The 25503-nt window shown below is 50.1% G+C and overlaps 1 protein-coding gene across 2 annotated transcripts in view; it reads right to left on the minus strand.

The window, feature by feature from the left end:
* The window catches only part of LOC104035998 (gamma-aminobutyric acid receptor subunit beta-4), a 73477-nt gene extending 57727 nt beyond the window's left edge, over window positions 1–15750 (minus strand). For both annotated transcript variants that reach the window (XM_009489459.2, XM_009489457.2), the window contains exons 1-2: window positions 15671–15750; window positions 11486–11574 (exon numbers count right to left, since the gene is read on the minus strand). In XM_009489459.2, the coding sequence (XP_009487734.1) occupies window positions 11486–11574; window positions 15671–15750 (169 nt within the window). The remainder of the gene's footprint in view (window positions 1–11485; window positions 11575–15670) is intronic.
* Between the last annotated feature and the right edge of the window lie 9753 nt (window positions 15751–25503).

Genomic DNA, 25503 nt, shown 5'->3' on the forward strand with positions numbered 1-25503 from the left:
GGAGGAGGTTTCCTTCTTCAGGTGACAATGTCCCACCAGTAAGCTCCCACCTATAACCTGGGTGGCCTCTTCTCCTGGTGTGACAGCCTCTGATGTCACACCCAGAGCTTTGCCACCTGCAATGGGGAGCCCCCTTCTTTATGCATTCCCTGTTGAACTGCCCGGTGCAGCCACCAAACCTGGCCTTTCCCAAGGCACAAGTGTCCCCCAACCTGGAGGATTCATCTGCTGTTGTCTCACTAACACAAAGCTCCTTAAAGAAAGAAGCCTGCAGGTGGATTTTCTTGCTGTGGCAAATAAGTAAGAGAAGAGCGAGAACACCAGGAAGCTGCCTGGTAGCTGAGAAGCTGTGTTTGGAAAGATGTCCTGATCAGAAAACCCATCCTGGTTCTGAGGCGCAGCTGCCGTTACAACCTGTGGAAGAGGAAGGGGCAGTTGGTGTTCTCACTTCTTAGCTAACTGATCAGCCTTAGTCCAAAATGCAAGCATGGGATGATAAACTGTCATAGAAACCAAGTAAGGCATACTACTTCTGGGTCATTGCTCTTGGTAAGGGTTGGTCTGCGTAGCAGATAAAAGCCTAGCCCAGATAAAAGCCTAGCCTACCACAGCTTTTATTGGCTGAAATGACCCCGCGAGCTTAGAGAGCGGAGTCTTGCACTGGGACAGGGAAGGCTCTGATGTCCCTTCTTGCTGACAACCTGTAGTGAGATTCATTACCGAAGCACAAGGAGAGTAAAGTTTGGAACTAGTGCAATAGCCAGGACACCCTTCCCACTTTTTCTACTATATGACATAATCATACACAGTGACTATATTATCTGCCACATAAAACTTTTTGAAATATTCAGCCAATGATCAAATTTTCAGAACTTCATTTTTTTCTGAAAAGGATGGTGGGGAATGCCTTCCTGCTCCATCCACCAGAAGGGGAACTATTTGTGAACAAAATTAATGCCCATTGCATGTGACAGCCTTTCCTATGGCTATACCACTTCCATTTCTCTGCAGCAAGAAGTGGGCCTACATGCCTGTTCCCTTTGGGAATTTCACAGGCTACTGCAGTTGAAGGAAAGGTCATGGTGTGATGACCACTGAAGGCACTCAGGTCTGTTCTCATGAATAAAGAGCAATAGCAAGAAGCAGAACTTCTCAGTGCTATTCCTTGTGCTGCCACAGGTTTTCTGTGTCATCCCCAACAAGCTGCCCCCTCTTGCGTCCCTTAAATGTAAAATGGACCTAGCGGTGGCCCATCATCCCACAGGTAGTGGGGAAGATTTGTTAGTCAGTGTTTGTACAGCACAGGAGCCTTGCTGCTATGTCACACAGAGCCCGTAATACTACCTGAGAGCAAATTATATTTGTGCATAATCACAATCACATCCAGCTCAGCCCTGACTCGAGAATCCTTTTTGGCTGGTGATGATGTCCAGAGCAGAGAGAGCACAGCTTGATTTCCAGAGCCCAGGCTGAGCTGGCAGAGCTGGCAGGTAGAAATATCTTGTTTTGACTGGTAAACAGAGCAAATTTGACATGGAAACCACTGAGGGAGAATAAATATGGAACAACAAGATGCAATTTTTACAGAGGTTCTTTTCCAACTATAACTGTACTCAGAGCCATCCCAGACTTGAACTAAGAGGTCCTGAGGTCTGGGGAGGGAAATTCAAGCTGTGGTAGGTTTGGCTGAGGCTAACCCCTGTCACAAGCACAGACATCAATAAGTGCACAATTACTTAATAGCACTATTCCTGCGGGAATGCAAGGAGCAGGAGAAACAGGAAGGGGAGGGGGGGGAAGATCAGAGAAGAAAATGAGTTTTTAGCTCTGACACAGAACCAAGGATAAATGCCAAAACCAGAAGACCAGCCTATAGGAACTGCATGGTCAGTGTTCCCCAAACCAGTCTGAAATTCATACCCTGCTCAAAGCAAACAGCAGTGCTCCTACAGCCTGGGAGGAAGGGCTGACTGAGAAGAGCTTTGTTTCTTTCCATTTAACAGGAATCGGATCAATCACAAGACCTCCAGAATACCTGTTTATTTGACCAATCTGTTTGTGCTATAGGGCTGCACCGTCTAAGATTTCTCTTTCTCATATATGTGATGTGAATTCCTTTAATGGGCTTTATGCCATCATTAAGCACATCATTTGTCTTGTCCATGTTTCTGGTCATGTTTTAACAAGTGCATTATATTTCACATGAAATATCAAGATATAAATAGACACTTAACAAACCCCACCAAGGGCTATCTGCAAGAATGGATCTTACAGACTTCCACACCAAATGCTGTCACAACTGCTGAAGAACCATCTTACATCAGTTCAGCCTGACACTTTAGTAGCCTCCAACTTTTTTTCTTTGAACCAGACATAGGTGAGAAAAGTGACATGCACAGACAATCTGTCTTTCATGTAGCAGTAAAACTACAGCATATTCCTTGGCTTTTATATTTTGTGCTACGTGGGTTAAAAACATTTTTCTGCCTGACTGGAATATTGGGAGTCTTACGAAATGAACAATGCAGATATGTAAAGCTGCTCTGATGAACAGCTCTAGGGCTGTGGGAATATATTTTGAGTAATCAAAAGGACTTGTACTAATGGGTTTTACACTCTTTTTACATTTTGCTTTTAATGGCAGTCCCTCGAAGGCAAGTTTACCAGCAGGAATAATCTCAGAAATGGTGTTATGTAGATGTTAGTCAAGGAGGGAGATGGGTCCAGGTGAGATGGAAGACATCCTCCAGACTGGCTATAAACAACAATCTGCTTTTAATCAGTTAATTAATTAAGAAGTATTGGAATTATTCTACTAATCAATAACTTGACTGAATTGTATTCAGTCACAAGAAATCTATGACTAAGAAAAGAGGCAAAATTCATTGAATAAATGCTTTTTTAAAATGATGATGACATCTTTCTTTTAGAGAGATAGCGCAGAGCTCCTCTCTAGCCACGGTGCACTACGCCTTGCTAGCCACGGTGCACTATGGTGGACTAGCTCCAGCAGCGCTGGAAAGCGGCTGTGTCAGGGGCTGAGCGGAGCTGCAGGGAAAGACTGCACCAGCCAAGGGTGAAAAGGAAGGAAGGGCAACTGGATGCAATTATCCAACATGGGCTTTGGCACAAACATGAGAATCAACATCTTCTCCAGTTCCTGTGAAACTATACTGGCTTAATGGATGACAGCAAGACTTCATGTCCTCCACCAGATACCAAATCCAGAAAACAATGCTTGGTACTGCCAAGCACAGCTCTAGGGCAGGCACACAGATTGCTCAGAAACCCAAGTCCAGTTTGACTCTGGGCTGAGACTCGGGGGAACTCATCTTTATTGCTGTCTCTGTCACACCACCCAAAACTCCCTCCACTGCTGTGTCAGAGCTTCGTGTCTCTGAAAGAGGATAATAAGGATCTTGTGGGGCCACAGATGAAGGCACAAATATGTTCAACATCCAGCAAGAACTTCACAAGCTCTATCACATTGGAGGAAGGGACTGGTCTCATATTCTAAAATATTATTGCACTCAAAAAAAATGCATGAGAAAACAAAATGGATGAAAGTTAAGTAGAAGGATGCCCACTGCTGAATGGATGTTATGGAGGCAGTTCCACAGGATCCTTGTTCATTCCTTTTTCTTGTTTGACAGAGGATGGATTTACTCTAAGGATGATGCAGGATTATATACTGGAGGACAGCCCTGACTGTGGGGTCCCTGCCTGATTTGCTGAAGAAGCTGATAGCCATGTAGTGAGTGAGAGGGACGCCTCCAGGAAAGGAAAGAAGATGTTTGTGTAGCTGAGTCCTGTTCTCCAGGACTGGATGTGTCACAGGGGTTCCTATGTGCACTTTCTTATGCAAGTCACCTAAACCTCACAGGTTTTCATGAACTCTGCATGTCTCTCTCTCGGGGCACTGGGGCTGAGCACTTACAGCTGTGGCTGAAGTCAATAGGAGTTGTGCTTCAAACATGCAGTGTGTTGACTACAATGCCACTAGGTATTCTGGAAAATCAGATGTTTTGGCTGGGCACCCAACAGCACGGGATACCTTTGACTCCTCAGAGGGGATCTGTGAATGTGCTGTACCAGTGTGCTTGACAACAGTTATAAAAACAACTAATTCTGTGTTGTGAGCAGGTCTGAATACAGAGCAGTCAAGAAAGCATGAGTCCAAGATGGTCTTTGCCTGCTCAGTCCCAGGCTTTACATCACATATGCATGTCACTCCAGTCTGGCTCAACCTGTCCTAATCACCTGCCGTGACCACCTCAGCTAGTCCCCACCATCATGCTCCCAGCCTCTTGAATGAAGGGAAGAAAGATCAGCTCCATGTGTAAATGGTATCTCTTGTGTGCTCTGTAGAGGTGTTCAGGAGGAAGAAACTGTTGGACCTTGCCTCCTGATGCACCCTCACAAGGGGACCAAATATAGATTCAGGGAGAGACCCCAGTTCTGGCTTTCCTGGAGTCCTGAGTGTCTGACTTTACAGCCTCAAAGTGCTTTTCACAGCATGTATTTCCTATAAAAAGAGCAAAGTGAAAAAAATAGAAATTCCATCATGTGGCAATGTGTTAACATCCACATATGTCCCAAGAAGGACTGGATCCTTTCATTTCCTGCCACTTCAGTTAATGAAGTAAGACACAACAGCAGGAGGTTGTCATCTTCCTTCTGGATTAGCCCTAGAGAGGATGTGACCCATGGTCTGGAGCCAGAAGTCACGTAAATGGGCGAGGAAGTAAAGGCTGCACAGCTGCAGTCAGTTTTACTGACCAAGAACATCCTTTTCTTAACACCCTTTCCTCAGGAAGGCAAGTGGGACTACTGGCAGCCCTGGTGGCATATCCACCTTTTCTTTGGCCCCAGGTGACACTGGGGTTTGCAGACTTCTCCAGACAGCTCCTGCCTCCCTCAATTTACTCCTTTACGCAATGTGATCCATATTCTCACCTCTGCTTTCAAATCCAGAGCTGCTCGTCTGCCCTGCCAGGTTGTAAGGAAGGAAGGGTGATATTTCCCACTGCAGTAAGGCTCTGTGAAGTGCAGCATTTCAGGTTAACCCTGTGTCCAGCTTTGGGCAACTTCTGCAGACAGTGAAGGAGATGGCCCTGGTGGGAGGAGTGCCTTCCTGCTAAGTCTCAATTCCCTGCCCCAAAGTGTGCAAAGGAGTTGGCTCAAGGCATCTCAGAGGCGTAGGGGAAATTCAATCTGGCTGCTCTGAGATTTAAAGATTTTTGCCACAGAAGTGGAGAGGAAGAGAGCTGGAGAGCCGAGGACTAAGCCCCAGAAAGGCACATTTGCAGCTCCTACTGGCCCCAGGACAGGTAGCCCAGGACCAGTGCCTGCCCTCCCCGCTGGGCTTCCCCCTTCCCAGCCCCACACCCTGGCCCTCCTGCAGCAGCACCATCACTCTGGGATGTTGCACCAGCACCGGAGATGGTGGGCCCACAGTGCTTGTGCCAGCTGGGTCACTGGCAGCCCCGGGCACCTGCCTGCTAAACATGCACTTGGTCCAGCCCTGCTGGAGGTGCTGCCAGTTTCACCCCCCAACATTTTAGGAGAAAAAAAACCCAGCACATATGTGCCTTGGCTTGTTCTCAGAAATGTCTGAATCATTTTGCCTAAAATTTCCCCCCTCCCATTCGAAAAGTCAAAGCAAGCTAGCTGCATGGAAAAAACACATCCACTGTGGCTGAACCTTATACGCAGTGGGAAATAGGGATATTTTCAGCAAGTCTTAACAATGTGTGATATCACCAGTCTTGACTACATAACAAGCCAAATTGCCATTCCTTCCAGGACAGGACCACTAAGACCAGCTGTTCCCAGCCGCACAGGGATGGTGGGCCAGGGCTCAGGCCCCCCCTCCGCCTCCTGCTGCATTCGTGCCAGCCAAAGCAGCCGCTCAGCCTGCCAGTTTCGGAGCCCTGAACTACTGGCGATGCTTCACTGCAACACTTTATGCATCAGCAATCATTTATTTTTACAATTCTGTGTTTTAAGCAATGCTGTTATGCAGGGAAGGGCTGAGGATTTAATTCCCAGGTCCACTGAATTTGGAGTGGTCTTTGAAGAAGAAGCACTGGGGAACAAGCAGGATGTGGGAGCGGGCTGGGTCCCCAAGAGGGTGCAGGTGTGATGGAGCAGAGAGGGGCTGAGGGCAAGAGGGGCAGGGGAGAGAAAGGAGGGAGGCCAAGATATTGCAGCTAAGGGGGAGTTTGGGTGTCAAAGGAGAGGGGTGAGACTGGGCGAGGGTGATGAGAGCTGGGAAGCCAGGTCCATGCCGCAGAGCAGATGAGGAGCTGGACACAGGCTCATTTCAATCCAAGACCCCCTAAGTGCTAATTCTCCTTAGGGAAGTTTGAATTAAAAATGGGGCAGGGAAAGCTGCTGGATCCACAGGCGTGGAAACACAGGGTTTACTGTGTAATCCTGAGGGCTTCCCAGGCATTTTCAGACACTGTACATACCACCCAGGAGAAACACTAGGAACCCTGCATTCTAGGTGGGCTGGGGACAAGGAGCAGAGAACACCCTCATCTTGTTTTTGGCTAACAAGATCTCTAAATGATGCTAGGAAACCATAAAGGGTCCCACTTCCATCCGCTCCTGGGAAGCAGAGCCATCTGCTTGAAACTCTTGCAAAGTTTTGGGCTGGAAATGTTGCACCAGCAGAGAGCAGCTGAGTCACTGAGTGCAAGTGGGATCCTCCTGCCATTCCTTCATTGCTTTCTCTACCCTGGGGCAATACAGTCTTCGTTTGCTTTCTCTTTTTTCTTTCGGTTTTTTTTTTTTTTTCCTCCTATAGAACTAATGCTTCTGAAAGCGAGTGCCTAAGAGCACTTACAAGATCCAGGGTGCTACTCTGAAAGCTCCCTCTCTCCCCCACCCGTGGCCCTGCAATGCTTCCCAGACCTGATCTGCAGCATCCCCTGCTCATCCAGTCCTAAATCATGAGCATCCTGCTTGCCTTACTGTGATCTGGCTTGCAACATACCCACCAAATATTGCCCCCCGTACTGTCCACCCCCCAGGCCAGGGCCAGCTGGATGACACCCACCTGCAATTTGATGTCCCTGTCAGATATGCTGCCCTCATCCCCCAGAGCTGAGCAGGCTTCCTAGCACACGCTACCAAAAGACCTTGCTCTGCATCATTGCTGATCTTGCAGTACCAAGATCTCCCTCTTCAGCAGACCAAGAGCCCTGGCTGGATCTTCTTCCTATCCTGCAGATCCCTCCTCCAAGGCTGTTCCAGATCCCCACCACAATCCTGGCTAAACCCTTAGACCCACTTTGCAATGACCCCCTGCACTTTCACTCCCAGGCCATATCCTTGCTCAGCCCATGAAAACTGGGCTTTGTGGTCCCTACGTGTCCCACCCTGCCACTGTCCCACATCTCTCCAACCTGGTGTGCTACTCTAGGGCTTGGGGGACTGTGGCTGAGAAGTAAGAGGGGACTGTCCAGGGCTCCCCAGGCTGGAAGGGTTTATCATCTGCACCCCAAGGACTGATATACCTGCTGGCCCTTCAATGCCACCCCTCCACACCACCTCACCTGGTGCCTGACCCCCTTGGGTTGTCCCCACTGAGCCAGGATTGCTTTCTGGAGTTGGGGTGGGATGGCTCCCACATTTTTCTGTCACTTCCACATGGCTCCAACTTTCCCCCTTTCTCCCGTGTGTCCCCCCATTCAGCCCAGCTCCCCAGATGAGCACGTCACACTCATTGCCACAGCACCACCCCTGAGAGCCGACCTGCTCATCGGCCTAATGGGTTTCCAAGGGGGTGGGGGAGGATAGGGGAGGAGAGTGAGTGGCTGACGCTTCTCAGCCACTCAGCTTGGCCCAGAGCTAACGAGGCATCTCAAAATTAAAAAGTGAACTGCAATCCCCAGCAGGCCTGTCCTCCTTTTGGCATTAGTTGGAGTTCTCTTTCTCTCTCAAAAAAGAGGACTGGGGAGCTGTGAGTTGCATTTGGAGCCATTGAAGCACCACATCCTGGGGACAGTGGGGGTGCTGGGATGAGGAGGGCAGCCTGGGTCTGCTGTGCCATGGAAGCACTGACTCTCTTAAGAAAGCTTGAGAAGTGCGAGATCTGCCTCACCATGGCAAGGAGTACAAATGGTATAAAGAAATACACGCTCTTCCAGTGCCTCTACACCCAAAGGTCCCCAGCTCCCTCCCGCTCTGTGGACAGCAACTGTGGGTACATGGAGGAGTGCCAGGATGCAGAGGTGGTACCCTGCCCACAGGGATGAGCGGGTGGGGGACGGTGCAGGGATGATTGCCACCAGGCACTGATGTGGGGAAGGATGGCAAGAAGGAAACAACGCTCCTGTAGGAGGAAGAGATGGGGAGAGTGAGCAGGGAAAGAGCAGAGAAGGAAGGAATGGGGGGCAGCCTGGTTTATCGCTTTTGTGGGTTGCATTTCTAACATGGTAATCTGTCTGGGAAAGGTCTTTCTCTGCATGTACCTCCAGGGTGCCCAGCACCGGCTGATCTGATCTTCCTGCCCCCGGTGCCCTCATCCTTGAGCTGCAGAGGGCTGAGGGCTCTGGGTTGTAGAGCTGTTCTCTGGAGCAGCTCAGCCTGGCTTAGAGGAAACTGAGCGGTAGCTGTTTTGCTCCAGTCCTGTCCACTCCTCCTGCAGGAAGCTGCCTGTCCAGCCAGACCCCTCGGTCACTGCTGGGCCAGCTCCAAGACAGCCCCATGCTGTTCCTCTGGGGCAGATGGTTCTAAGCAGGACCTGCCACCCCTCCAAGATGCTGTCTTGGACATTTGCAGTGCACCCTGACTGATTTTCCCTGGGCGAGAGCACAAGTGGTTGAAGAGTGAGTGTCTCCCCCAACAGAGATGGCTAACACCCATCTTGCCCAGCTGGAAGGCAGCCCGGTGGCAGGACAGTCCAAGTGGAACATGAGAGGGGCTGCAGGGCAGTGTTCTAGAGAACAGCCCAGTCCTCAGGGTGCTGGGACTGGGGTTCAGTCCAGTCCCACGCATCCCTGAGAGATGGCAGGTCTGCATACACACATCTTCCAGGACTTTGCCCAAAGTGTGCCTTTTCCAGCTGTGCACAATTTATTGGGGGGAACTTCACCCTCTCCACAGCAGGGCTGCAGATGAACTAGAAGCCACAAAGGGTTAGATGCATCCTGGTGTGATCCCACTGGATTTCTCCTAGGAATGGATTTGCCACGAAATCTCAGAGAACTGGTGAGCTCTGGGGACAGCAGTGGTGCAAGGAAACTTCCACCCCTTTCCCCTGGGCTGGTAATGCTAATGATCTCCAGCTTTCAGACTCATGCCTCAGCCTACCCTTCCTTCATCTGCAAATGCTGCAGCGGAAATTTTGTCCAGATAAGCTTATCCTCAGGGGGAGGGGGCCAGACATGCTGAGAGTTAGGGCATCCCTGCACACTGAGCACCAAAGGTACTGCCAGCCAGGACTTTGCACTCAGAAGCAGAGAGAAGGACAAGAAAGGGTGAAAGGCTTACCATCATCTTTCTCTTTCTCTGCTTGAATGAGGGGAAAAAGCAGTTTACACTTTGGGAATTCAGAGTGAAATCAAATGAAATGCAATGGTTGCCCAAAAACATCCATTTTACAGTCAGGAAGGACACAGTGCCTGCCAAGCCCAGCCCGTGCACCACACAGACCTGGCAGGGTCAGGAACACCACCTGCACCAAGCCCCATGCCGCCTTGCCCAGCCTGAAGGAAGGGGTAGTCCGTGTCCTTGGGGGACGGTAGGATGCCCTGGAGACCTGGCATCAGAGAACACAGGTTGTGAAATGGACCTGGGCTGCTGGACCTCCAGCCCCACAGCTCCCTGCTGCACCCCTCTGCTCTGTGCCTCTGTGAAGCCAGATCACCTACTGTTTTACTGTATCATAATCATCTCAATGGCTTACAAGATGGTTTTCTTGCAGTTTTTATGTCATATCTGCAGTTCTCCCCCTCATAAAATGTGACTGCACCAATTCCTGTGATTGGGGCTGGTCAGCTAACAGCAATATTTGCTGTTTCCCAGACAGAGCCTTTAAATCAAATCCCATGTTCAAAGGAGAGAAGGGAAAGGGGAAACCCCTGCTTCCTCGCAGAGCGCTGCAAGCCTCCCTGAAGCGTTCCCCACTGCACTGAATTGACCTCCCAGATGCCCCTTGTGCACTATGGAGGGATGATCATATTTTCCACCCCACAGTCCTCTATGGGGCCAGGGCCAAGCAGCACTTTGTGCTGCTGCCTGAAAGCCCCTGCTCCACCCTGGAGGAGGGTGTGGTGGCAAGGGTGGTGAGGATGGTGTGCGTGGGGAGGGAAGGCAGTCTGTGCCAAAGGGTAAGGGGCAGTGAGTGGAGGGCGGCAGGTTTGGGGGAGGTGCAGGGAAACCAGAAGTTTCAGGGAGAGACAGATTCATTCATGGGGTCATGGGAAACTGGAATACACTGAGGTGACTTCAAAACCTGATAAAATCAGTGGGCACATTCCTCCACCCCCAGCTTCAAGGAACTCCGGATCAGGCCCTTTGGGAGAAAACACCTCCCTTGTATCACCATGGACTTGGAGCTGGCATCTCTCCCCCTCAACAGCACAAGCATGAATCTGCTTCGCAGCAGTCATCTAGAGAAGGACATCTTAATGTGGTTCCTGTCCTCCTGCAGGCTGAAGATCCCCCAATCCCACACATCTCCTCATGAGGAAGAAATAGCATTGCCCAGAAAAGACTGAAAACAGCCAAGCTCAGCAGGCTGAAAACAGAAGTCCTCCACATCCCCCTCCCCTTGTGGTCAGCTGTTCTTCTCCACCGCCTGTTCCTCTCCAACAAATAAATGGACCTCAGCTGTACCCTGGAGTACAACAGTACCCAAGGATTATTTCACGTTTCATCTCCACCAGGACAACAAAGAGAAGGCTCTTCCCATTCTCCTTTTTACTCACAGGACACAAGAGAGGAATTGCATCTCCTACTGAATAAGCAGCGAGGCCACCAGTTCCCCACAGAATATTTTATCCCATATTGTTGCTGAGAGGGCAGCCTGGCAGACCGACCAACAGCCCTGCCAACAGACACCCCAACCCTCTGCAGGGAAAAGAGGTAAAAAATCTGGCATTGGGAGCAGAAGAGGAGGAGGGTGACCTGTTGTCCAAATGGAGGAAAGTTTGGAGTAGAGGAAAAACGGAGTGTCTCTGTCCCAGCAAAATGTCTCCAGAAACATCACACCATCGACAACCCCCAGCTGTCTGCAGAAATTGGTTTTGGCAGGAGGAGAGGAGCTGATGACAGGAGGAGGGAAACCAGGAGGCAAGAAAGAAATGTGAGGGAGAAGGCAAGAAGGAGATGGGGCTAGCAAACAGCGGTGGGGAGAGAAGTCAGGTGGGAGCGTTTCACGAGGTCAGTGCGTGTTGCGAGCAGCCGAGCCGGCAGCACAGACACGTGATGGCCCCCGTGCTCTGCTCCCCGCAACCGGCCATCACCATACCTCCAAAGTCAGGCCTGAGGCGGACGTCATAGCCCTTCAGCAGTTTGTCCACAATCTCTTTCACCACAGAAATATTCCCAGTGGATGGGCTGAAAGACAAAAGAAGAGAGTCCTCATCATCCTGTGTGCCACCAGCCCTGCAGGAGGGGGTCCCAGCTGGGCAGCACCACCAGAGCATCCCCCATGCTCCATGGCACCAAAGTGCCTGTGTGTGCTACAGACACCCCAGCCATGGGCACAGCCTCCCCATTTCCTTTCTCACTCTTATTTTCTGTCCCTGGCACAGCTTTTGGCCCCTGGCCTGCACACGAGCCCTGCGGGACTGCCAGGGGTCCTAAACCATCCTTGGGGGTGGCACAGGAGTCTCAGCAGGTATTTTGGCTCCTCTTCTACAGCTCCCCCTGACTGCTGGGTACTCTGAACTCCACCACCTCGTTCTCACACCAGGTGCGTGCCTGCATCCCAGCGGTCCCGTCGGGCTGGTACCCTCCTCAACATGAGCACCACTCACCATGCACACCCTCTCCCTGGCCACTGACATGCCCGCTCAGGACGCCTCGCTGCGCCCTGCCCATAGATGGGTGCACACCCACACACATGCAGGCAGAAATTTTCCTTTCTGTTCTACCAAGGCATGCACGGGATGGCTGCAGCCTCTCTCTTGCAGGGCTCGCCCCCCTTCCCCTGCCATGCTGGGCACTTGCTCCTGGTTTCAGACCACGCTGCACAGACTTGTCACACACTGAGGTCCCCACTACACAAGTCCCCCCCTAAGCAGGCGCCTTGCACTGTCACACATCTCAGTGCAACCTCTGCTTCTCAGTGCACCCAGGTATTTCTTTACATTATTGAAGTAAAGGAAAAAAACAATGATCCTTTTATCCTGTGGCCTCAACATATGGCTGATATTTGGCATGTAAGAATTCATTTTCTGTCACTCAGCATCACCGTGACTACTTAGCAACGCAAATCAAGAGACAGAGACAAGGAAGGAGAGTCCATGTTTTGCTCTCTGTGCCAGGGCAGCGATCCTTTCCCTCCCAACCCTCTGACTTGCACACAGGGGAGGCAGCTGTCCTCCCTAACACTGATCCAGCTCCTCCAGCCATTTCAGCAAGAAGGGAGCTCCCTTTAATAACAGCCCAAAAGCCAAAGCAAAACAGAAGGTGGGAAACCAGAAAGCAGAGGATGCTAAAAATATTGAACCTATGCAGTGTTGTGGGGTATATAGGTTTTCTGCCTGAAAACCCAGCCTCTCTGCCACCCTCGTCCCCTGCTTTGCATGAGAATAGAGACCCTGCCAGTGACAACTGCTGCTCTTTGCAGTCACCCACCACAACAGCATGTCTCCCTGTCAACACTGCCTCCCACATCCATCCAAGTCAAGCTGGAAAGCTGCACCATAGCACTCCCTCTGCCAGCCAGCCCCGTGCCTCACTGGACACCAGGCTTTGCACTGACATGTCCATGTGTCTGCAAACACACACACACACATACACAGAGACATGCACGCTCTCCTGACTGTATGAAGGATGTACAGACTCCCTGCCTGTGTACACAGACATGCAGACACATGAAAGCGCTGGAGCTCAAGGGTACAGCTGTGAAACGTGCACAAACGTGTGTGCATGTGTGTGACCACATCCAAGCCTGTGTGGAGGTGACTGTGGGTGCAGATCTTGCTCCATCAGGTTATGACGAGACACTGGGCTATGGACACATTTTATCCAGGAGCACAGAAACAGGTATTTGTGGGTACCTGAGACTGGGTTCCCAGGTGCCCAGACTCTCTGTATAGGTGTGGGTGGAGGCATGTGGGACCACTGGGGAGTCTGGGCATGCATTAAGGCTCTGGATGCACAGGTTGTGTATGTGCAGGGATTTCTCAACTGAACAGGGATGTGCAAATGTGAGACAGCACACTTCCCAGGCCCAGCTTTGGTGCATGGACAAACCGTTCAGCACCTGTGCTGGGGGAGGGAAGTGTCTGAGCTGCGTTCCTGAGCATCCACCTTACAGGGGTACAGCTCTTCATTGCATTGCTTTATTCACTGTAAAAAGGCCAGAGAGGTGTACACAGGTGGACATTTTCACAATACTGTGTCTAGGCTTGCAAGGTCCACTTGCACCTGTGGATTTCTATGCAGGTATGTGAGGTTTTGCAACATGCTTATGTATATATGCTCACTGTGGATTGATAATGTGCACCACTATTTGTTCATCTCTAGACAGTCATTCCTAGGTACATAGATTTCCATATTCATAGATTTCCATATTCATAATATAGATACTATGTATTTCTCAAGGGATTTATACACTTCTGTTTAGCTTCACACAGGACATAAACTCAGGAAGCAGTGTCACCTCCTTAATATAGGCAAGAAAATTGAAGCAGAGACAGTAACCAACGTGCCAGGGGCCTGGTAGAAAGTGGCAGAGTGGCAAGAGGGATATAGGGGCTCTTTCCTCCTCATCAGCTACAAGCTGGACCAGTGAGGGCATAAACTGGCATCATGATTAAGGGCAAGGTCTCTTCCCTCTCAGTACTCCTTTTGATCCAAAAAGCCATGTCCCTCCTGCTGAACAGGCAAGTTGTGCATTTGCCCAGCTGTGGGTGAGCAGCTGCATGTAAGTGTTATTCCCGGCAAATGTGGGTCTGCATCCGCTTAGGGAGCACGTACACCCAGCCTGTGAACTGATTTTTTGAAACTGTGTCCCTGACTCTGTGTGGGTGTGCATGTGTTTTTCATATACACGTACACTTGCAGCCAAACATCTACATATATGCGCACCATGCTGCTGCCCAGGGTGTATGGGAGTAGCTGAAGGCATGTGCACATAGGAGAGTGTTTTGCCCCCAAGACATGCACAGACATACATGCAGACTATAGGTGAGTATCAGTCCTGGACTTAAGCAGATATAAACACGCATGCAAGTACATGTCTGAGCAAAGGCTTTTGATATGGGCATTGCTCTTTACACATTTGCTTGGACACTGCCTCTAAGCATGCCTGTGTATGTGTCCATACACAGTAGAACCATGCATGAATGGTGTAGGTAAGGTGGGTGTGGATCTGCGCATGTGCATGTTTATAACTATGGAAACATAAATCTTTGTATATACAGATCTGCAAGCCTGTGCAGGGACCTGCATGTGTGCATCGGGAACACACTGCTCAGTGTGCATGGCTGAGCAAGGAAATGCCACAGATCTCTCCCCAGCAGACTTCATGCACGCTGTCAGCACAGAGGTACAAACCCACCTGCCCGCATGTGTGAAAAGGGAGGGTGAAGGAGTAGGCAGCGCTACTTCTGTGTGTGAAGGCAGTGCATAAACGCCTGTGTCGGAGCAAACAGGTGTGCTCTGTACACCTTGTCCAGGCTGGATGGGTGCCTGCACCTCTGGTTGCTTGTATCACTCAGAGTGCTCAAGGCACATATCAGGAATAGCTGCAGCTTGAGTATGCAGGGTATTAGTGCAAACATTTACATGGCTACATGCAGAGCAGGTAAAGCATGTTGTGCTCTGTAGTTGTGTTGTGATACACGTGTGTGCACCCGAGTGGGCATGGATGAACGTGCACATGCAGGGATGTATCTGAACGGATCGCGCCCACAGATGGTTATGTTGCATGCCATAAATCTGCGTGGAGGCACAGACGTCGGCATTGCCTCCCGTACACCGCAGAGCCAGGGCTTTGGTACAGGCACAGCACGCTTGGATGCGAGTGTGGCTGCGTGTGTACTCTGTGTGTGCAGACACAGGCATGGCCAAGGCAGCCCTGTGTCGGGATGCGTATGCACACAGCTCGGTGCCATGCACTCCACCATGCACTCCGTCGGCTCCTACGGGCACCATGTTCCCCAGCAAAATGCTTCGTTTTGCCATTTTCCCCCAGGTCGTGCACGGCGGGGGGGTGGGGGACGACGACACGCGCTGCAAGTGGGCTGCGAGGTGGGCTCCGTCTGCAGAGAGCCTGCTCCACATCTCATGTATGAGCATCCCTCCTCCCCCTAAAATGACACGGACTGGGAAATAACAGCAGCAGGCAGCAGGGGAAGCAATTTGGGGAAAGAACCCCCTGCCCTTTTCCACATACAGATCAATGGAGAAAACCCCGAGCAAAACAAACAAATCCTGTAGCAGCCCCCCTGTCCCTGCAGCCTGGGATCGCAATCCTTACCTTTGCGCACAGCAGGCGAGACAAAGAGCTGCTAAAGCAGAGACAATTCCACTCAATCTGTCTGCCTGAAATGTCCACATTTCCACAAAGACGAAGGATGAAAAAAAAACCTTTGGAGGGGAGGGGAAAGAAGGATGGATCTTCTGAAATCCCCCTCCAAAAAAAGGGGGGGATGGAAAAAAGAAACCAACCCTCCCCCCCCCCAGTTAATGATTTCCTAGAGAAAAAGAATAATGAAAAAACCTAAAAAATGTGGGGGAAAAATATCCCCCCCCCTCCTTCAGTGCCAGTCAAAGAATTCGTTTCTTCTTCCTTTCAGCATCCTCTCAACAAGAGACATCCTCTGGTAATGGAGAAAATCCCAAGAGAAAGAAAAATAAAATGCCCCAAAATGGGCTCAGCAAAATGTGAAATTGAATCTCACAGGTACACAGAAGAAGGAGAAGAAGAAAAAACAAAAAAAGAAAAAGAAAAAAAGAACTCAGTGTCCCCTGAGCACTCCACTTGGATTATTTTTCCTCCTGCTCTTTTGCCATCCGGTTCTGCAGATGTTGCATGGCTCCTGCTACCCACCTTCAGAGAAGAGGAGGAGGAGGAGAAAGAGTGTGTGTGTGTGTGTGAGGGGGGAGGTGTGAGTTATCTACAAATATGATTTTATTCTGGATTTTACCTACTTGCCCCCCCTCCCTCTTTATTTTCTGAGGGGGAAGGGGAAGCAACGCAATCCCACTGTGCTGTTTTTTTATTTTAGGGAAATCTCAGGCTCCTCACTTGGATGGTTTGGGGCTTTTCTGAAAGGGTTAAAAAAAGGAAAAAGAAATGCAAACCAGTAAATAAATAAATACATATATACATGTGTAGAAAAAAAATAAATCCCTGTCTGCGGAAAGAGCTGCTCTCCAAGGGAGGACTGGATGTCTCCCTAGTGCTGTTGCCGCAGCTCCTGTGGAGTTTTGCTGTTCATTGCAAAGTCACAAGTAGGAGGGGAGGAGAGAGGGAGCTTGTGGATGGGGAGGGGGACTCTCCGGGCAAATTGGGATCCTGACGTCATGGCTGACAACATTAACCCCTGCTGGCTTGCAGAGGGGATTATTTTTTTTCTTTTTTTTTCCCAGGGAGGTGGGAGCAGGGGAGAGGATGGGAGAGGTGATAGCATTTTGGCAAGTGGGGGGACGCGCCTGGACAAGAGTGGCCCAGCTGCAAGTGCTGATGGGTGCTGTGGTTGCCTGAAACAGTGTGGTCAGCAAAGGCTGAGCTTCTTCCTTCAGCCACAGAGGTAAAAAAGAGGTTATTTACTGAGGCTCTCTCCATGCCATGGGACAGAGTGGCCTGGTGGCCTCCTCCTGGGGTTCTGGGGAAGATCTGAAGCCTCTGGCGGGGCTGTAGAGTTCCCCAGGCCAGGAAAGCCCAGCTCAGCAGGGGTGTTCAGCTTTCCCTGGAGGGTGCTATGTTATGGGTACAACACAGTTTGTGGGAAAAGGGAGCCTGAACTTCCAGAAATGCTGCTGAGGATCAGCTCCTGGTGCTGTGCCTTTGCCTGCTGAAATGGTAATAGCCATTGAAATCTTCGGAGTCGCAATCTCCTATGTATCAGCTTCTGATCTTCATCTTAAAAAAGTAATATAATTAAGGAGCTCTACATCAGGCATGTAGTTATATGCTTCCATGGAGGATTTTTTCCTAGGAAAAAGAAGAGCTCCAGCAGCACTTTGAGTGCAGAGCAGAAGCTGTGGCTCAAGGAGGAAATGTCTGAGCTCTTGTGCCAAGACTGTCCCAGATGCCTTCTCCTCTGTACCTGCCTGGCAGCTCAGAGCAGACCCTCCGAGCAGGTAAATCTCCCCTCCCCTGGCGCTAGCTGACACCTGTGTGTGGATGGTCTCCAAAGCCCTCTGGGCCAAGAGGGTAGAGCAGATGTGTCACTGCAGCTGGGCAGGACGAGGTCCAAAATGCCTCTGAAGAGGCACAGGGTAATGTGCAGTGGCCGCTGGGCAGCACCCTCATGCTGCCCTTCCCTGCGTGGAGTTCTGCCCCAGCCCTGGCTGGGCAAATCCTTGGCCCTGGGGTTCATAATGCTCCCTTCCCTCATGCTTGGCTCTTCATGGTTTCCTCATCAGAGGCACACCACAGATCATGTACTCTGCATCCCCTTCTCCCTGGGATGAGCTGCCCTGGCTCTTTTTGGGTGCTGACAGTTGTACAGGTATGGTATTTACCTCATCTGCTGCTGCCAGCACACAGGTCTTCTGGCAGCAGTGTGTTTCTGAAGCACTTATTGTGAATTAAGCTGCTGGGTGCCAGGGAGGAGCTCCTGGGGAGACAAGAAGCATTTGCCTCTGCCAAGGCTCTGGACACCAGAGGCCCCATTTAGTCCCTCCTGGGCCCTTCCACTCTTCCCTTTTCTGGTCACTTAGCACTGCTCTGTCCCACCAGCTATGATTGAGCGTTACTGGCAAAAAGGTAAGTGGAAAGCAGACATGAGAGGCATACATGAAGAGGAAAAATTATGCTTAGAAATGGTGACATTTGTGCTTGCAAGTTCACAGAGTCGGGAGCAGAAACCATGTCACATGAATTATCTGACCACTCAACCACAACAGGAAACTTTGGAAAGCCGATTGCTTAGCAGTGAATACATTCAAAGAAGCTGTTGCGTGCTCTTCAATAATCTATGCGTGCTTTTGAATAATCTACCTGAAGCCATGTTCATGAATAAAGGACTGCTTTGGAATTAGTCACCCATCTCTACTGAGTATCATTAAGGCTGATGCACATTGATGCATGATGATGTTCACTGAGGTGCTTGTTTCTTGCCCTCCGGAAGATAAGCATCCTTGAGGCCCTCCCAAAATCCCAAATTCTGGGTCTCCCTCCCCTGCTGGGGGCTGTCTGCTCTCCAGTGAGAGTCCATCAATGGGTTTTTCTGAAGTTCGTATTCTGTGTCCAAAATGAGCTGTGAGAGGCTGCTGGAGATGACATTATGTGACTGTAATCACCCTGAAGAGGCCATGGAGGATTGTGTTCATGGACATTTGCTGTCCTCCACTATTAAGTCATTAATCTTCACTCCTCTCTTTCTTGTTGCTCTGCTGCAAGCTCCACACCCTGACCTCCCTTCTTATTCTGTGGCCACCGCTGACTCCAAGTCACAGTCAGTGTGACAGTGTTGTGCCAAAAGCCTCTACAGATCATGACTTATGGTCTACAGCCACCAGAGACAGTGCAATTTCCTTTTTTTTTCTTTTCTTTTTTACTTCCCCCCCCCTTTTTTTTTTTTTTTTTTTTCTCCACTGTGTCTAACAGTTGAGAACTGGCTGGGTCTTATCTGCATGTTACCTCCATCTTTGGGTTCATGGCATGGGACAGAAGTATCACTGCTGTCCTGAAGGGTTTGCATGAGTAAAGCAGCAAGGCAGTGAATCAGATTGTCTCTACGTTTTAGCAAAAAAACAGGGAAAGAGAGGGAGGCTGAGCTTTGCCAGCACCAAGGCATGTTTAGACCTCCTCTGCAAGCATGCAGATGCGCTCAGCAAATGGATTTGGGGTAGATATTTCAGCAGAAAGTATCCAACATTAGGAAATACCATAATTAGAACTAGTACTAGGGATCATCCAAAATACAGGTCCACCAGTACCACTTATCTGTATCACCTCCTGCCCCGAGGAGGTGTCAGGTCCCTCTTGCAGCAGGAGAGAACGAGGAGCTCTTTCCCTTGCCATTGTGATTGTCATGTAAGCACTTGCTTTTCCCAAGAGCTTGCCATCAAGGTGGAAAATCTTCCTGGTCCCCTCTCCCTGCTGGCAGGATGGCTGGCTCTTCTGTCAAGCCAACAACTCCCAGTAGAAGATGGTTGTTCTTCTAAAGCAGAAAAAGGACAAGAGAAGAGAAAGCAAAACAAACCAGGCACTAAACCAGAAATTTAATAAAAGCCCTACAGGAAGGGAGAAAATATTTAGCCTCAGAGCTGGCATTCCTGTGTGGAAGGTGGAAAACACCCTGAAAACAAATGAAGTATACCTCATGAGGTCGAAATAGAGAAGAGCAGAGGCAAGGGAAGCTTTCCCACCTGGTGTAGCGCACAGCCTCTGTTTCCTGCTGCAGCTGTGTCCAGGACTGAACTCACTCAGCCAGAGACCCTTTGCAATTCCAGTTCTAGGTTCCGGCAGGAAAGGTTTTCCTTCTAGCTATTCTGCAGGACAAATGTTCCATCAGCAATTACAGGGCCACCTAATCACCCTCAGGCCTTGGCAAGAGAAGACCACAAGTCCCTGCCCCCATGTACTAATGGGACTGACAGCCACCAGCAACTGCTTGGACACCTGGGACTGTTGTTTCGGCAACTCTGTCCCCTCTAACTCACAAATCACTCCTGATGTATTAGCCTGGGAGCCCCTCTGCTTGGACACACATATGCTAGATATTATATGTTCCTGAGGAAATATCCCAAAGACAGTCTATATACAGGGTTCCCCATCTTTGTTGAGTTAAAGATCCCTCATCACTTTGGAGGATAGTGCAGACTTCTCCAGAGTAAGTGGAAATGTTGACCATTTTTAGGAACTGTGAATGGGTGAGCAGAGCTTTGCATACAGTCATGGATCTCCTCTGTCCTCAAATCTCTTTAACTAGAGGATGTAAAGTGTGCAGGGAAGGGAAAAAGAATTGTCTGTGAAGATGGGTTCATGCACCAGATCCCATTCCAGGCTGTCTTTTAGCTTCTGAGGCTGCAGACACAGTCTAGTTTGGGCTTTCCTTCACTTGAAGAATGGTATGGCCAAGTGAACGTCCTTTGATTATAAGAATGCAGAAGTGCTGTGATAGCTGTGGTTGCTGAGGTTTAGCTCCTGTATCTACAATGAAAGAACAGCCTTATGCATGCCAGTCTCCCCATGCACAGGGACAATCTGCTCCAGCCGTACCTGCAGGCTGGCGATGGGAGAGGTGGGTGAGTCGGGTCTGCAGGGCAGCCTTAGGGCTGACACGCAGCTGTAGTGGAGCTGTGGTACCCTGGGAGTCATTAATTCGTTCCTACATGCATGTTGAGGCATGTAGACCTTTAGTCATCTTGTGAATGCATGTATGGCTGTACGTCCTCTGGCTACTGCTGCAGAGATGGGGTCCAGCTCCTCAGTGGTGTCAGCCTGCCTAGCCCTGCTTACTGCAGTGGTGTGGCACCAACTTATCCCACTTGCACATCTCACCTTTGGGCTGTAAACACAAACTCCTAATCTGTGGCAAAGGCCTGCTCAGGTTTGAGCTTAGCACGTAAAAGGCCCCAAGTTTATTTTCTCTTCACATTTCTGTGATGGTGGTTAGGAGCAGCAACGGTGCCCTTTGGGATGATGCCCTTTGGGACTGGCATTTCTGATCATATTATGACTGGCAGTGTGAAGGGCCCAAGGCAAGGAAAAGGCTCTTCAGCCCCTGCAGACAGTTAAGAAGTGCCAAAAAATGCCTCCCTGCTCATTAGTGTTAACGATGGAGATCTGCTCTGACACAGAGTGTGTCTGTTGGGCCCATGTCTCCCATAAGGCGTTACCATTTCAGAAGGTGTAGCACCTCTTCCTCCTAGGGATGCTCCTTCCCATCTACGCCACCAGAGAAGCCCCCTTCTGAGTCAAAGCTCCTGGTCTGAGTCATGGAGATCCAACAACAAGTGCTGGAAGCAGCAGTGAAATGGATTGCAAGGATCTAGGTAAAAAACTCCACTCCTGACCACCACTTGGAGGTGCGGATGGTTTCGGCTCCTCTTTCTCCTTCTGTCCCCGCAGCTCTCCTGCTCGGAGGAGGGCCAGGGCTCAACACCATCACCCAGGAGGCAGGAGGAGCTGAGAAACCCAGTTGTTGGTCCCTGCTGGCCACGGGGACAATGTGTTCCCAGAGCAGGTGCCACCTGGCATTGTTTCCTCCCAAAGCCCTGCAGCATCCACCACCTGTGCTGAGGGGCTACAGCAAATGTGATAAAAGACATTGTTCCTGCACACCATGGAGCACCTGCGCTCAATTCCCCCATTAGCCTCAGGGAGGTCAAGCCCACGTCTCCTGCGTCCCAGGCACATAGGAGAGAGCAAGTCCTCGTCTGTATTTTATCCCATGACAAAGCTCATGGTGGTGTCCTCTACAGGAAACGCCCCAGTGGTTGGAGACAGCTGGGGCTGTCTCCCATGACTTTCCTGCTGAGCAGGGACTGGCTGGGCCACCAGCTCAGGGTTTGCTTGCAAACAAAGCGCCCTTGCACAGAAGAGGCCATGCATAGGGGTTTGTAGGGGTCACCCAGGCAGAGTCACACTCTGGGCAATGGTAGGGAAAGATGGCCAGTGATGTCATGGGTAGAGGGCAGTGTCAAGTGATGATGTCATGGGGAGAACGTATAGAATGTGCCTGAGCAAGCATATTGCTGAAGGCAGCATTCCAAAGATGTGTGAGCTGCAGAGAGAGGTAAATGCTTGAAGTCCCCAGGCTGTGACACCAGTGAAGGACACACACATCAAGGTGCCCATCTGGGCTTTCTACTCTGAGCAGACCTGAAAGAAAGAACATAAAACTGCATTCAAAGTTTCCAAGGCTGAATGCAGAAGGAACAACCCTGCTTCTTTGTTCACCATACATTCCTGGTTTTATTTTTCAGGTGGGAAACCGAGGTAGATACTAGCTTAATTACCTCCATACAATGCACAATTTCAGTCCTCTAAAACCCCTGCCTCCTTTCTAACTATAAGAGTATTGTCTTTGTAGAAGATTTAAAAACCCTGGGCCTTTGTAAAAGGACATTTGAGATTAATAGGAAAAAAAAAAAAAAAAAACCCACAGTAAGAAAGAGAAGTTTTCCCTGAGTTAATGGTTTAAATAGAGGTCAGGAGGTTGTCTGTCCAGGGTGTCCAGGGGCAGCTCTGTGAGGGACCAAGAACCCAGGAAAGCACAGCCAGAGCAATGCCACATTACAAGAGCATCTCAGCCCCAAACACAATGGACTTGTGCAGTCAAAAAGGCAAGAGTTACTTCTTTGGGTCTTTCAGTCACTGGGATATTTCAGCTCAGTTTTTAATACATAGTTCTGGTTCAGAATGAAAAGTTGACATTTCTGGTGATCAGATGTACAAAATACTTCAGTAAGGGAGGAGAGGCAGGTGGCATGGTTGTGTCCTGAGGAAGGCTCTGATTTTGTTCTGAGATACAGAGACTGGGCATGGGTGGTTATTTATGTGGGGAGTGTAAAACAGGGTGGAAAAACTCCCTTGGTGTCAGGTGGCATCAATCCCAATCACCATTCCCTCCAAAGAGATTTATATCTCCAAAGAGATTTAGAGCATTTAGCACAGTACAGCCCTGTAGGCAGGGCCATGGACATTAGGACAGCAGAAGGCCCTGCACCACAGTGCTGTCAGCCTGCAGCTTTCCAGTGTCACACCGTGCTGGGAAGCCACTCTGCTCAATTGCTTCCCTGGAGCAGACCAGGACCCCCTTAACTATGTGCCAGATCGAGAGGTCCCCACTGGTAGTACAAATGCCCCATTCCCAGACGGGAGGTCTCTGACTTCCCAAATTTGGTCTCTTAGTTTTGACTGGACACCTAAGCCAACTAGCAGGCTTGTTTCTGTAATGGAGACAGTATACTGAGTCCAGTTTTTAGTGTGGATATGCAAGAGGACACATGTGAAATGTGCTTTCTGAAGGCATATGCTGCTTTGGGAAAGGCATGCTTCCTCTAGGACTCCTCCTGCCTGGGACAGGGTATTTGCAATACGTTTTCACTGGGAACATGATGCGTGCTCCTCATTAATTCAGCATTTTATGTGAGATAATATTCATGTATGCTTTCCCACGGTGTTTAACCACTGCACTGGTTGCAAGGGGCTTTGGCTGACAGCTCTAAAACAGGTGGCTGAGAGCTGAGTGACTTTTACGACCTGAAAAGGGTGATAATTGTGCCGAAATTTGCTCTCAGGAGTGTTATATGGCTGTCATGAAATGCAGTTTGTGCATTATAGGATGGAAGACAGTGAGATATGTATCTTGCTCCTGAAATAGGTCTGACAGTCCATCAGCCTGCTGACAAGTAAGCTCGTGTCATGCCTCAACTTCTGAAGTCATTGTAGCGTTCACTCTGTAGATGTGAAAACAAAACTCCTGTGTAAGTGTGCAAAGGCCCAAATTAAAGCCTGCAGACTGCCGGTCCTGTGCAGGCTGAAGGTGGGGCACCAGTTAAACAAATCCCTGCATGAGACAAGGATCATGCCAGTGTTTCCTGTCATTCCCAAGTGTCTGGCTTCCAGCTACCTGTGGGGTTGTGTGTGGAGGGATCCACTGCCTTCAAAGAAAACTCAGTGTGGCACTTCCCAGGTGCAAAACTGGCAGATGGGAAGCCAAAGCGAGGAGTCGTGTGTTAAGTATGCCTCCACCTTGGAAGAGAAAACAACTGCGATGGGCTCTGTGTTCCCTCTTACACTGGTAAGAAACTGCTTTGGTCTGAACCAGTGTAACAGAAAACACAGTGCTGGTCCCACAGGTTGGCAGAAGTCTTGCTACCCATCCCTTGTGACTGCAGCGTGGGAGGTAGATGTCAAGTGTGAGCAAGCCACACAGCGGGGACAAGGAAACCATGGTTGGTCCCAGCAGGAGTTACAGGTGTCTCGTCTCTGCCTTCACCACCCGACTCTGTCCCAGCTTTCCTGCTCCAGGCAGAGCAGCACCCCAGCAAAGCCAGCAGCTGACAGTGACTGCTGAAGACCCCTCACCCTCTCAGACCTGCCAGTCCCCATGTTTGCAAAGTCCCTCTTCGGAGGAACAGGAGGAAAATCCCCTCTACATACAGTTTATTTTGGAGCTTGGGAGTGAAATTCGTGTGATGCTGTGTTGCCCGGCAACAGACCGGGTCTGATGGAGCACAGGGCAAGTCTTCTCCAGGGTTGTGCTAGAGAGAAGCATCTCCATCTACGGTGCCTGCGTGTGTGTGCACATAGCAGAGGGAAGGGAGGCATGCTCCAGCAGAGAGGGACACATCTTGGAGCAAAGGCACAGACACAAAAATGTGAGAAGAACCAAGAGGGAGATGAAAGTCTAACTGAGGGTAAGGGAAAAGAGAGAAGTCAGAGAGGAAGAGAGGGAAGGGGAGCCCAAGGAAGACACCTGGGCACCCACTGAGCTGCAAGGGCTCTTGGCTGTCACCTCCCAGGGACAGCTGCAGTCTCTCTTCAGATGTGTCCTAGCTTTGACCCAAAGAACTGCAGGAAAAGGCATTTTTCCTCTGAGCATCAGTAGTGTTTCTTCACATCCTGCTGCCCTCACAACCCCCAGAGACTTCAGACAAGTTTCAAAGTTGATTGCACTGATTTGGGGTAAGGGACTTTTTCTGAGCAAAGAGCATCCACACAAGGCTTCACTGGGAATAACACCACCTTTCAGATAAATCCCCAGAAGGATCCCACCCCCAGTTCAGCTGTCCCAAAGGGACCACACTCAGGCTGAGGGGCAGGCTTGGCCAGCACAGAGGGTGTGAGTCTAATCTTCATTTTCTTTACTTTTAATTGCTTGGAAATGGAAGGAAGGGAGGAAGGGAGGGAGGGAGGGAGGGAGGGAGGAAGGAAGGAAGGAAGGAAGGAAGGAAGGAAGGAAGGAAGGAAGGAAGGAAGGAAGGAAGGAAGGAAGGAAAGGAGGGAGAGAGGGAGGGGGGGAGGGAGGGGGGGAAGGAGGGGGGGAGGAAGGAATAGGGAAAACAGACAAGGAAAGCACTTGGTTTCCATCCATGCTAAATGCTTTTTCTCTGGTTAATCCCTCTCAAAGCCACAGGTCTTCCTGCACCTCTGTCCTCTCATTTGCATCCACAACAACTTTTGGG

This window comes from Pelecanus crispus, chromosome 13 (assembly GCF_030463565.1).
Source record: "Pelecanus crispus isolate bPelCri1 chromosome 13, bPelCri1.pri, whole genome shotgun sequence".
Lineage (NCBI taxonomy): Eukaryota > Metazoa > Chordata > Aves > Pelecaniformes > Pelecanidae > Pelecanus > Pelecanus crispus.